Source organism: Carcharhinus amblyrhynchos, chromosome 2 (assembly GCF_965287045.1).
Source record: "Carcharhinus amblyrhynchos chromosome 2, sCarAmb.v2.hapA, whole genome shotgun sequence".
NCBI lineage: Eukaryota > Metazoa > Chordata > Chondrichthyes > Carcharhiniformes > Carcharhinidae > Carcharhinus > Carcharhinus amblyrhynchos.
Window position 1 is genome coordinate 21,085,857 of NC_137325.1, and position 12,724 is coordinate 21,098,580.

Sequence of the window (12,724 nt, forward strand, 5' to 3'; positions counted from 1 at the left end):
TTAATTGATCAATCCTGTCCAGGGGAACTGGAGGGTAATTTGATGGTATCCTATGTGCAATTCATGCTTTTCTTGATCTGCGAAAAATCTGATATGTCTTATCTATTACAGAAGCAGGGAAGTCATGTTGGAGTTGTATAGAACTTTGATGAGGTCACAGCCAGAGTACTGTGTGCAGTTCTGGTCACCACATCGTAGGAAGGACGTGACTACATTGAAGGGGGTGCAGTGGAGATTCACCAGGATGCTGCCTGGGATGGAACATTTAAGTTGTGAAGAGAGGTTGAATAGGCTTTGGTTTTATTTTTGTTGGAGAAGAGAAGACTGATGGGTGACCTGATCGAGGCCTACAAGATTATGAGAGACCTGGGCAGAGTGGATAAGGAGCTTTTGTTGAAGGGTCAGTCATGAGGGGACACAGGCTCAAGGTGAGGAAAAGCGTTTTCTTCCAGAGGGTGGTGACAGTCTGGAATGCGTTGCCTCGGTGGGTGATAGAGGCGGGTTGCCTCACACCCTTTAAAAAGTACCTGGATGAGCACTTGGCACGTCACAACATTCAGGCCTATGGGCCAAGTGCTGGTAAATGAGATTAGGTGGGAGGTTAGGTGTTTCTTATGTGGCTGATGCAGACTTGATGGGCCGAAGGGCCTTTTCTGCACTGCATGATTCTAAGATACAGCAAAGCGTACACAAGTGGCGGTTCTGGCAAACATGCCATCCCTCACCTGGGAGATGCACTCCTGGGTATCAGATTGCGAGATGTGGCCAACGCTACCAACAGATCATGGGAAGGAGTCGGAGGTGCAGAATTAAGGACTGTGGTGACCTTGACCACTACTGCCAATGTGTGCCACCCAGGCCTACTTGGCACAAGGCTGCAAAAGTCAGGAAAGTGAGATACCAAATCTCAGTGTTCAGTTTATCCAGAAAGCTAATCACGTGCTTTTGTATTTTGTGTCGGGGGGAATAGCCTCCTCCGAATTGGAATTCTGTGCTCATCTCTTTTATTGTGTGGATGGACGGGGTGGATGATTACTGCTGCTTCCTGGTCCTCATTCCAAGATCAAAGACTAAGCTGCACAAATTACCCTCTTGCTGCTGAGATGGCTCAGAGTGCAGAGCAAAGGAAAAAAAACACTAATGTAGTTAAAATGACCTTGAAAAGAAATAATAGAAAGCATGCCTGCAGATCAAGTCCTTTCACCTGGTCAAAAAGCAGCTGTCAAAACACAGGATTTAAAGCTTTCCTTGCCTATCAATGGCTCCACCCCTCAGTTCCCTCAACCTTCTCGTCTCATTTTGCTGATTGACTTTCAGAATGCGTGGAAAATTAATGTAACAATGTGAAAGTCAAAGCCCTGTCATAAAATTAGGGAGATTTTAATATATCTAAATAGAGAACTGTCTCTCCCACAGGGGTTTCCCATGTGCTCAAGTTAAAGGCAGGAATCCACGAGTTCCTGAAACCAAAAGAGAAAATGCTAGAAAATCTTAACAGGGTTGGCAGCATTTGTAAGGAGAGAAAAGAGTTTCGAGTCCAGATAACTCTTTAAGGGCTATTTGAGATTTTCTGAGATTATGCTGAAATTTTCCAGCGTTTTCTCTTTTGGTTTCAAATTCCAGCATCCACAGTAATTTGCTTTTATCCGTTGGGTCCCTGCTCCTTCCAATGTACTGGCAGCTTCTAATGTTTAAACCTCCTGGCCATGCAGAAACCAATCAACTTGACAGGTTAAAATTCCACCCAGTAATCCCAAAACAAGCTGTTTCGAATATAAAGTTGTATTTACCCTTGTCTCTGAGCTTCTGTGACGTTTGTTTGAGTTGATCTAAGTCATCATCTAATCCGTCCGTGAATAATAAAATCACCTACAGATGAATCATATTTAAACAATATTATTTGGATCAGCCACAGCTCAAATTGATTGAGAGACAAAGGAGAATGTTTTCATTGTAGCAGTTCTTATAACATATTATAATAATATATACAGTTGTACTTGTAATGTTCTCATGCAGGGCAACATGCAAATTTCTGAGTAGTAATTCATTTCCTACAAAGTTTGGATGAATTATTTGCTAAGACAAAGAAATTGCACATTAATAATCTAGTTTTTACACGTTTAAAATCACGGTTTTGAGTTGAAGAAACCACTGAGATAAAAATAGGTCTCCACCAAAATGATAAAGCTGGAACCATGTTCCAAAACTACTGCAAAGTTTCAAAGTTTATTTATTAGTGTCACAAGTAGGCTTACATTAACACTGCAATGAAGTTACTGTGAAAATCCCCGAGTGGCCACACTCCAGCATCTGTTTGGGTACACTGAAGGAAAATGCACCTAACCAGCACGCCTTTTGGACTGTGGGAGGAAACCGGAGCACCTGGAGGAAACTCATACAGGCATGGGGAGAACACGCAGACCCCAAAAGCTGGGAACCGAATCCGGTCCCTGGAGCTGCGAGCCAGCAGTGCTAGGCACTGAGCCACCGTGCTGCACTTTATCGTAAAGTGTCTCAAGTAACTCAGATCTTAAGCCATTTCTTTAATCTCACTTCATTTACATGTGCGTCCCAATTAATAGATGGGAATGAAAGAAATTTCTATTTATTCTTCCCAATGGAAACTTTTGAAGTGGAGTGTAAGACCTGATGATAAAAGATTCCAGTCCAAAATCAGTTGTCTGAAAATCAAGGTGGGCCTACATTAACCTCCCTACTTGTGAACATGTGTCCGTGCTGCTTTTATATAATAATGGAATTCTCTAATGAAATTCTCCCTTCCACCTTCTCCCGTCGGGAAAGAGGTACAAAAGTCTGAGGTCACATACCAACAGATTGAAGAACAGCTTCTTCCTTGTTGCCATCGGACTTTTGAATGGAACTACCTTGCACTAAGTTGGTCTTTCTCTACACCCTTACTATGACTGTAACTCTACATTCTGCACCCCCTCCTTTCCTTCACTATGTACATCAGACTTTTGAATGGACCTGCCTTGCACTAAGTTGATCTTTCTCTACACCCTAGCTATGACTGTAACATTACATTCTGCACCCTCTCCTTTCCTTCACTTTGTATGGTATGCTTTGTCTGTATACCATACAAGAAACAATACTTTTCACTGTGTATTAATACATTTTTGTTGGCTGGCCAGCATTTATTGCCCATCCCTAGTTGCCCGTGTTTAGAGAGAGGGTAGTTGAGAGTCAACCACATTGCTGTGGCTCTGGAGTCACATGTAGGCCAGACCAGGGAAGGACGACAGATTTTCTTCCCTAAAGGTCATTAGTGAACCAGATAGGTTTTTTGGACAATTAACAATGGTTTCATGATCACCAATTGATTCTTAATTCCAGATTTTTTTTATTGAATTTAAATTCCACCACCAGCCGTGGCAGGATTTGAACCCAGATGCCCAGAACATTAGCTGAGTTTCAGGATTAATAGTTGAGTGATAATAACGCTAGACTTTTGTTTCAGCTCTGAGTTGTGGTCTGGAGTGTAAAGTGAGTAAGACCTGCAATAAATAGTTGTGTTCCCTGACGCTTGTCTGTGGAGTGAGTCCTTGAGGATATCCCTCAGTAGTAAAGAATTTAACAAAAACCACCTTATTGTGATCGTTAAAAGCCTACTTATTCTATAAATAGAACAGAAGAGGTCATAGAATCCCTACGATGCAGAAGGAGGCCATTTGGCCCATTGAGTCTACACTGACCACAATCCCACCCAGGCTCTATTCCTGTAATCCCACACACTTACCCTGCTAATCCCCCTGACACTAGGATCGATTTGGCGTGACCAATCAACTTAACCCGCACACCTTTGGACTGTGGGAGGAAACTGGAACACCCAGAGGAAACCCACGCAGACCCGGGGAGAATGTGCAAACTCTACATAGGCAGTGACCCAAGGCTGGAATTGAACCCGGGTCACTGATGCTGTGAATTGGCAGTGCTAAGCACTGTGCCACCGTGCCACTCCCAATAAATGCATTAAACAACATTGTCAAAAAATGTGTAATCTCAATGCAAAATATTACCTTGAAATTTGAAGTTGATTCACTGAACTTCTTCAAAAAGGATTCTAAAAGATTTGCGTTTAAGTTAATCTGCCTGTCCATCGTGACAGCTCTCAGACCATCAACCAGGTTTGAAACATTTCTCTTAAATGGTGTCCCATGGATCAATTGTCCGTCCTCAGTTTGGATATAAAGTCCGACTCTTACTTCTGACTGGGAATTTGAGATGCAGCTGACATCGGTCAGAGAGGTCATTTCTTTTAACATTCCGTCCAGCTTTGCTTGTAGTCCATGCTGGCCAGAAAATATGCTGTTGCCAAGTACTTGCTGATTCGAGGTGTCAAATCCAACTGCAACATCTATCACACAGGCTGGAAAACAACATTAATGAGCAGCATTTGAAAGCTGGATTGTTTGATCATGTTTGCTTAAGATTATCACAATTAAATCAATGAGGATGAGGCCTAAATCATTGACCCAATGTCATGTCTAAACAGCCAAAATAAATCAGAAGCGCTCATACCAAAAACTTATAGAATCTCACAGTGCAGAAGGAGGCCATTTGACCCATCGAGCTTGCACCGACAACGGTCCCACCCAGGCCCTCATCCTGTAACCTCACGTACTTACCCTGCTAATCCCCCTATGGGGCAATCTAACATGGCCAATCCATCTACCCTGCACATCTTTGGACTGCGGGAGGAGAGCAGGGCACCTGGAGGAAACCCACACAGACACAGGGAGAAGGTGCAAACTCCACACAGTCACCCGATGCTGGAGTTGAACTGTGGTGCTGTGAGGCAGCAGGCCACTGAGGCACAGTGCCATTGTGCCGTTGATTTATACTAAATGTTTCACAGCAGTGCTAACCACTGTGCCACTTACCAACTGATTTTAACTATTCTTTGTTGCTATAGTGATTTTTGCTCTATATTTGTCAATGTGAAGCATGGGCTTTAACTTACAGCTAAAACATCACCGTTTCTTTCTTCTATATTCATTCGTGGGATTTGGGCATCACTGGCTGGTCAGCATTCATTGCTCATCCCTAATTGCCCTTAAGAAGGTGGATGTGAGTTGCCTTCTTGATCTGCTGCAGTCTGTGTGGTATGGGTACACCCACAGTGCTGGTAACGAGGGAATTCCAAGATTTTGACACAACGACAGTGAAGGTACAATGATATATTTCCAAGTCAGGATGCTGAGTGGTTTGGAGGGGACCATCTAGATGCTGGTGTTGCCATGTGTCTGCTACATTTCCAGGTGGCAGTGGTTGTGAGTTTGGGAGGTGCTTTCTAAGGAGGCTTATCGAGTTCCTGCAGTTAACCTTGTAGATGGTACACGGTACTGCCACTGTGTGTCAGTGGTGGAGGGAATGAATCTTTGTGGAATGTTCTCTAATGAAATTCTCTCTTCCACCTTCTTTCATCGGGAAAAAGATACAGAAGTCTGAGGTCACGTACCAACCGACTCAAGAACAGCTTCTTCCCTGCTGCCATCAGACTTTTGAATGGATCTATCATATTAATTTGATTTTTCTCCACAGCCTAGCTATAATTGTAACACTACATTATGTACCCTCTCCATATACGGCATACTTTGTCTATATAGTGCACAAGAAACAATACTTCTCAATGTATATTAATAGATGCAATAATAATAAATCAATTCAAAGCAAAAGCATTTTTCCAAAGATTCTGCAAAATAACCCACTTCAGGTAAATGTCCGATTGCCTTTTGAATGGTCCTATGGAATCTGATTCCTACCATCTTTCAGTGTGTTGCTGACGTCAAAGCAATGTTCTGAGTAAAAAGACTCCTCAGAAATTGCACCCCTCTTTCCTTCTGCTGGAATGTTCTCCCCTAATAAGTGCAACCAGTACACCTCCATTTTCCCTTTTCTAATTCTGTTCTACGCTGCAACATTTAATTCCCATTCCTGGTTTTTCTATAGCCATACATAGTCTTAATAATCTCAGGTCCTTCCCAATACACGATAGCCTCCAAATCCCCTGTTTAAATATGGACACGATGGGCGGAATTTTATAGTCCCTGACCAACACTGGTTGCAGGTGGGACATAATATTTGATCGACGATCCAAAGGTGCATTGATTTGAGGTGGGAGTTTGCAGTCCTGTGGCAGAGGAAACAGGAAATCCTGGCCCATATATTTTAACTCAATTTTAACTTGATTGCCTCTCAATACTCAGCCATCCGTTTGAGATTCCTGTTCTAGAACTAATTGTATCCTGATCACAATGTGAATGTTCTTCCTCAGAAACATGTTTCTCTTGCTCTATTTCATTCCTCAGAATAGAGACTGCGCTGCTCCCTCCCTCAATGACTTTGGAAGGACCCGATTACGATCGCATCTCCTGTGCACATTTTAAAAGCTCTTCATCCAGCTTTTCCTTTACTGTGGTCATTTTCCACCACCTATAAATTGGTGAATTGAAATCTCTTATGACTCTTACCGTAATTTAAAAGGTTTTACCTTCTTTCTTACTCACATGCATCAGAGATATTACTGCAGACCCATGTGGGTATAAAATTTCTGCTGCAATTTATGAATAAGACCCTGGTTGGAAATAATGGATGCCACCTTACCAGCTCACTACGCCAGTCGATTGGTGTGGCAAGCCGGTAAGATAGACTAGTGAGAAAAAATTGGGTTCGCACCTTGATTCTCGTCTCTTGCCATCTTGCTGGCCCCGTTTTGCTGGCGAACTCAGCTTCGTGCCTTTGACTTTAATATTGATAACATGTTATTAACGAGCCCTGGATGCAGTTGCCTGGGCCCACTTACCTTAGTCTCCTCTCCAGCCGAGGTCCTCACCAGTGAGGATCATAGATGATCTTCACCAATGGCAATTGGCTGTGGCAGTGATTGGCTTGGAGGGTGGGGCGGTGGGGGGGTGAGGTGCAATGTCCGTTGGGAGGTTGGTGGGGAGGGTGGTGGTGGTGTTGTGAGAGATCTCCCAGTATACTGTATACATAGTGTAGACAGTATATTGGGAGACCGTGGCACCTGCACAATGGCACCCCCCTAGAGCTCAGCGGCCAACTTCTCAGGCAAGATAAGACTTCAATCCCTCCACCCCACTCCATCCCCCACCCCCCCGCCAAACAGGCGAGATTCATTCCCTATCTCGCTGAAAGAATGGGCAAGAAAACCTTTCATTTTCTTGCCCATTCGACACTTGGAATATTTTTTTGAGACAATTCCGCCCAACATTTATTTTCCCCTGAAGGCAACCGGAAACCAGTTAATAATATTGTCATGGGCAATTTTACTACAATATTACAACTGAGAAACATGTGACAATGAGCAAAGCCCACTAACCTTGTGCAGGCTCAGAGCAGAGTTCACGAGTAACTCTTCGTTTAACTTCATCCAAACGTTTAAAATTTGAAAGGTAAAATTTTTTTTCCGGCGCCCCACTAATATCAATCAGCTCTTTTTCAACTGCTTCACCAACACCAATGGCAATAATGTTGACATCTCCCTGCCGCAAGTTCTTGGCGGGCACGACCACATTGTCTTGGGACTGCCCATCGGTGATCACCAGGAGGTACTGAGGGACCCCGCTCAGCTTTCGACTTCCTGCTGATTGTTGAAAGAGGCCCATCACAAAAGTTAATGCCTTCCCTGTCAGGGTGCCACCTCCTAATTGGGTGATCGCCTCGATCCTGTCAGAGAGTACATTCTGGGCCACAGTTTCATTCAAGTAAAATACGGTGACTTGGTCCGTGCTGTACTGGCATAATGCAAACTGAAATTTCTGTCCACCCATACTGAGCATTTGAATTACATCTTTCAAGAATTTTTTCATGGTTTGAAAGTCGTTTCCTGCAATACTGCCTGATCCATCAATGAGAAAAACAATATCAGCTTCTTGAATTTCACAATCTGAAAGAAGAGAACAGAAACCATTAAATCATGGAACTGTAAATTCTGTGTATAATTTCTTCAAACATTTTGCAAGATTGAATACATTTCTAAATGGAATTTCACCTTTGAGTGCTGACTAGGAGCAATACAGCAGAAAAGCAATGCAACTTTGACAAACCTGAAATGAAATCTAGATACTAGGGGTCGATTCTCCTGTTTTAAGGCGATGTGCCCTCATCAGTGCACAGTGAGTGGTACATGGCTGTGAGGAGTGCTTTTGGAGTTGGGTGAAAACAGGGAGTTCAAGTGGTAAGTTATAAGGAGGTAAGTAGTCATTAAACTTGCTTTCAGGGTGAGCTAAATTAGTTCTTATTTGGGAAGTTAAGAGCTGCACTTCAGTGCATTCCTGCAACAGGAATCAGCTGAGTCAGCTCTCAACTGAACTTGGCTGGTTAATTGTACAATTGGTTAAAACCAGTTCCAGGGCTGGCAAATCAGAGTGGATAAATCCCCAGGACCGGACAGGGTATTCCCATAGACCTTGACGGAGGCTAGTAGTGAACTTGCAGGGGCCCCGGCAGACATATTTAAAATGTCAGTATTCACGGGGGCGGTGCCGGATGATTGGAGGGTGGCTCATGTTGTTCCGTTGTTTAAAAAAGGTTCCAAAAGAAATCTGGGAAATTATAGGCTGGTAAGTTTGACATCGGTGATGGGCAAGTTATTGGAAGATGTGATAAGGGATAGGATCTACAAATATTTGGGCAGACGGGGTCTTATTAGGGAGAGTCAACATGGCTTTGTGCGTGGTAGGTCATGTTTGACCAATCTATCAGAGCTTTTTGAGGAGGTTACCAGGAAAGTGGATGAAGGGAAGGTGGTGGATGTTGTCTGGGTTTTAGCAAGGTCTTTGACAAGATCCCTCATGGGAGGTTAGTTAGGAAGGTTCAGTCACTAGGTATACATGGGGAGGTAGTAAATTGGATTAGACACTGGCTCAACGGAAGAAGCCAGAGAGTGGTTGTGGGGATTGCTTCTCTGAGTGGAGGCCTGTGACTAGTGGTGTACCGCAGGGATCGGTGTTGGGTCCATTGTTGTTTGTCATCTATATCAATGATCTGGATGCTCATGTGGTAAATTGGATCAGCAAATTTGCTGATGATACAAAGATTGGAGGGGTAGTGGACAGTGAGGAAGGTTTTCAAAGCTTGCAGAGGGATTTGGACCAACTAGAAAAATGGGCTGAAAAATGGCAAATGGAATTTAATGCAGACAAATGTGAGGTTTTGCACTTTGGAAGGACAAACCAAAGTAGAACGTACAGGCTAAATGGTAGGACTCTGAAGAGTGCAGTTGAACACAGGGATCTGGGAATACAGGTACAGAATTCCCTAAAAGTGGCATCACAGGTGGATAGGGTCGTAAAGAGTGCTTTTGGTACATTGGCCTTTATAAATTGGAGTGTTATGGTAAGGTTATATAAGACATTGGTGAGGCCGAATTTGGAGTACTGTGTACAGTTTTGGTCACCTAGTTACAGGAAGGATATTAATAAGGTTGAAAGAGTGCAGAAAAGGTTCATGAGAATGTTGCCGGGACTTGAGAAGCTGAGTTACAGAGAGAGATTGAATAGGTTAGGACTTCATTCTCTGGAGCGTAGAAGAATGAGGGGAGATTTGATAGAGGTGTACAAGATTTTGATGGGTATAGATCGAGTGAACGTAAGCAGGCTTTTTCCACTGAGGCTAGGGGAGAAAAAAACTAGAGGGCATGGGTTAAGGGTGAAAGGAGAAAAGTTTAAAGGGAATATTGGGGGGGGGGCATCTTCACGCAGAGAGTGGTGGGGGTGTGGAATGAGCTGCCGGATAAAGTGGTAAATGCGGGGTCACTTTTAACATTTAAGAAAAACTTGGACAGGTTCATGGATGAGAGGGGTGTGGAGGGATATGGTCGAAGTATAGGTGACTGGGACTAGGCAAAAAATGGTTTGGCACAGACAAGAAGGGCAAAAAGGCCTGTTTCTGAGCTGCAATTGTCTATGGTTCTATGGTTTTGTAAGTTGTGCCTATGAAAACAGAAGCTGTTGAGTGCTGCTTGATTGAGAAGTGCCTTTGGAGTTGGGTGAATCAGGCAGCACAGGTCACAAGGGAGAGTGCTGATCGGTCAGTAAATGTTACTCCTGATTCTCTGAAACTAACGGTGAGTTTGGACTAAAAAGACTTAAAAGTGAAATTGCAGGAGGGCTGTGATTTGATTGGCTAATAGGGAGCTATGCTAGATTTGAAGATCCATTTAAATTACTGGTTGGAAATTGCATTGAGATTGAGGAAATATATAATAAAAAAAACTAGATAAAAGATTTAAAACCAAATTAGAAACTTACTAAATAAAATAAAGATGGAGGGTCAGGTAATGTGTTGTTCATGCATGAGGTGGGAGCCACTGGACCCCATTGTGGTTCCCAGTGGGCACGTCTGTAGTAAGTGTTGGTTGCTCAAGGAACTCCGGCTCAGAGTGGATGGGGGGGATTCTGAATTTCGGATGCTGCAGCACATCAGGGAGGGGGAGAGATACCTGGACTCTGTGTTCCAGGAGGCAGTCACACCCTTTAGATTAATACCTTGAATTCGGACAGTGGACAGAGGCAGGAAGGTGTGGCTGCGAGTGAGGCAGGTAGCGGGATCCAGGAGGTAGAGTTGCAGGGACCTCAGTCCCTGAACTTGTCCAGCAGGTTTGAGATTCTTGCTCCCTGTTTGGATGGGAACGGATACTGCAGGGGGTATGAGCAAACTGACCATGGCACCATGGTACAGGGAGCTGTTAAAACGGGGGGAGAAAGAAGAAATGTAATCGTAATTGGGGCAAGTATAGTTAGGGGCATTAACACTGTCGAGAATCCTAAAGGTTGTGCTGTGTGACTGGTGCTTGGGTTCAGGATATCCCATCTGGACTGCAGAGGAACTTGGAGTGGGAGGGTAAAGAACCAGTTGTCATGATCCGCATACGTACCAATGACATAGCTAGAACAAGAACAAAGATTTTGTTGAGGGATATGACCAGCTAGGCACTAGAATAAAAAGCAGAACCAAAAAGGTAATAATGTTTGGATTAGTACCTGAGCCATGAGCTTACTGGCACAGGGTCAATAAGATTAAGGTGGTAATTGTCCTGGCTCAAAGACTGGTGTGGAAGAATGGGTTTGAATTCATGGGACATTGGCACCTGTATTGGGGAAAAGGGGACCTGTTCCGATGGGACGGTCTTCATCTAAAGCATGCTGGGTCCAGAGCCCTGGTGAATCATATAACCAAGGCTTTAAATTAAATAGTGGGGAGGAGGCGGAGGGGGGGGGGGGGTGCGCAGGGGTTCAGTATGGAGAATTAGAAAATCAGAGTTAAAGGAGGGGGTAGAAGTACAGGTTAATGATGCGGACTTTCAATTAGTTAAAAAAACTGAGGGCTCAGAAGAGGATTGTAAAGTTTCCAGACCACATAATAGGACAGAGAGTATAGATGGTAGCAGGAATCTAACATCAGGCAGAGCCAAAAAGGTGACAAGTATGAGAAGGGAGGTGGTCAATGTAGGACTGAGTGTGTCATACCTAAATGCACGCAGTATACGGAACAAGGTAAATGAGCTTGTTGCGCTCGTTGGAATTGGCCAGTACAATGTTGTGGGCATCACAGAGACATGGCTACAAGGTGATCAGGGCTGGGATATAAATATCCAAGGATATGTGTCCTATTGGAAGGGCAGGCAAATAGGCAAAGAGGGTGGGGTTGCATTGTTTGTAAGGAATGAAGTTAAATCGATTGCAAGAAGCGGTATAGAATCAGAAGACATAGAATCTGTATGGGTAGAGTTCAGGAATTGCAAAGATAAAAAGACCCTAATGGGAGTTAAGGCCCCCTGGCAGTAGTCATGAGGTGGGACAAAAAATAAGTCAGGAGATAGAAAAGGCATATAAAAAAAGGCAATATTACAATAATCATGGGGAACTTCAATATGCAGGTGAAGTGGGAAAATCAGGTAGGTGGTGGATCGCAAGAAAAGGAATTTGTGGAATGTCTAAGAGAAGGTTTTTTTATAGCAGCTTGTGACAGAGCCTACAAGGGGACAGGCAATTCTGGATTAGGGTGATGTGTAATGAGGCTGACTTGATTAGGGAACTTAAGGTGAAGGAGCCCTTAGGGAGCAGTGACCAGAATATGATAGAATTTATCCTGCAGTTTGAGAGAGAGAAGCTGAAATCAGATGTAACGGTCTTAAAATTAAATAAAGGTAACTACAAAGCCATGAGGAAGTCGTGGGCCAGATTTGATTGGAAAGGGAGCCTAGCAGGGAAGACAGTGGAATAGCAATGGCGGGAGTTTTTGAGAGCTTTTCGGGTGGCACAACAGAAATTTGTCCCAAGGACGAGGCATCCTTAGCTGACGAGAGAAGTCAAGCACAGCATGAAAGCAAAAGGAAAAACATACAAAATGGCAAGAATTAGTGGGAAGCCAGAGGATTGGGCAGCCTTTAAAAGTGGGCAGAGGATAACTAAAAAAAGCAATAACGGGGGGAGAAGATGAAATATGAGTGTAAGTTAGCTAGTAATATAAAAGAAGATTGGAAGAGGTTTTTCAATATATAAAAGAGAAGAGAGAGGCAAAAATAGACATTGGGCCACTGGAAAATGAGGCTGGAGAAGTAATAATAGGAAACAAAGGAGTGACAGATAGAACTGAATAGCCACTTTGCATTAGTCTTCACGATGGAAGGCACCAGTGGGATGCCAGAACTCCAGCAGAATCAGTAGGCACAAGTGAGTGT

General features: G+C 43.7%; 1 protein-coding gene across 1 annotated transcript in view; it reads right to left on the reverse strand.

Moving 5' to 3' along the window:
- Positions 1-12,724, reverse strand: part of LOC145357733 (collagen alpha-6(VI) chain-like) — a 151,727-nt gene that overhangs the window by 75,171 nt on the left and 63,832 nt on the right. Inside the window, exons 14-16 of the mRNA XM_080211174.1 lie at positions 7,361-7,927; positions 4,038-4,387; positions 1,791-1,869 (exon numbers count right to left, since the gene is read on the reverse strand). Coding sequence (XP_080067300.1) covers positions 1,791-1,869; positions 4,038-4,387; positions 7,361-7,927 — 996 coding nt within the window. The remainder of the gene's footprint in view (positions 1-1,790; positions 1,870-4,037; positions 4,388-7,360; positions 7,928-12,724) is intronic.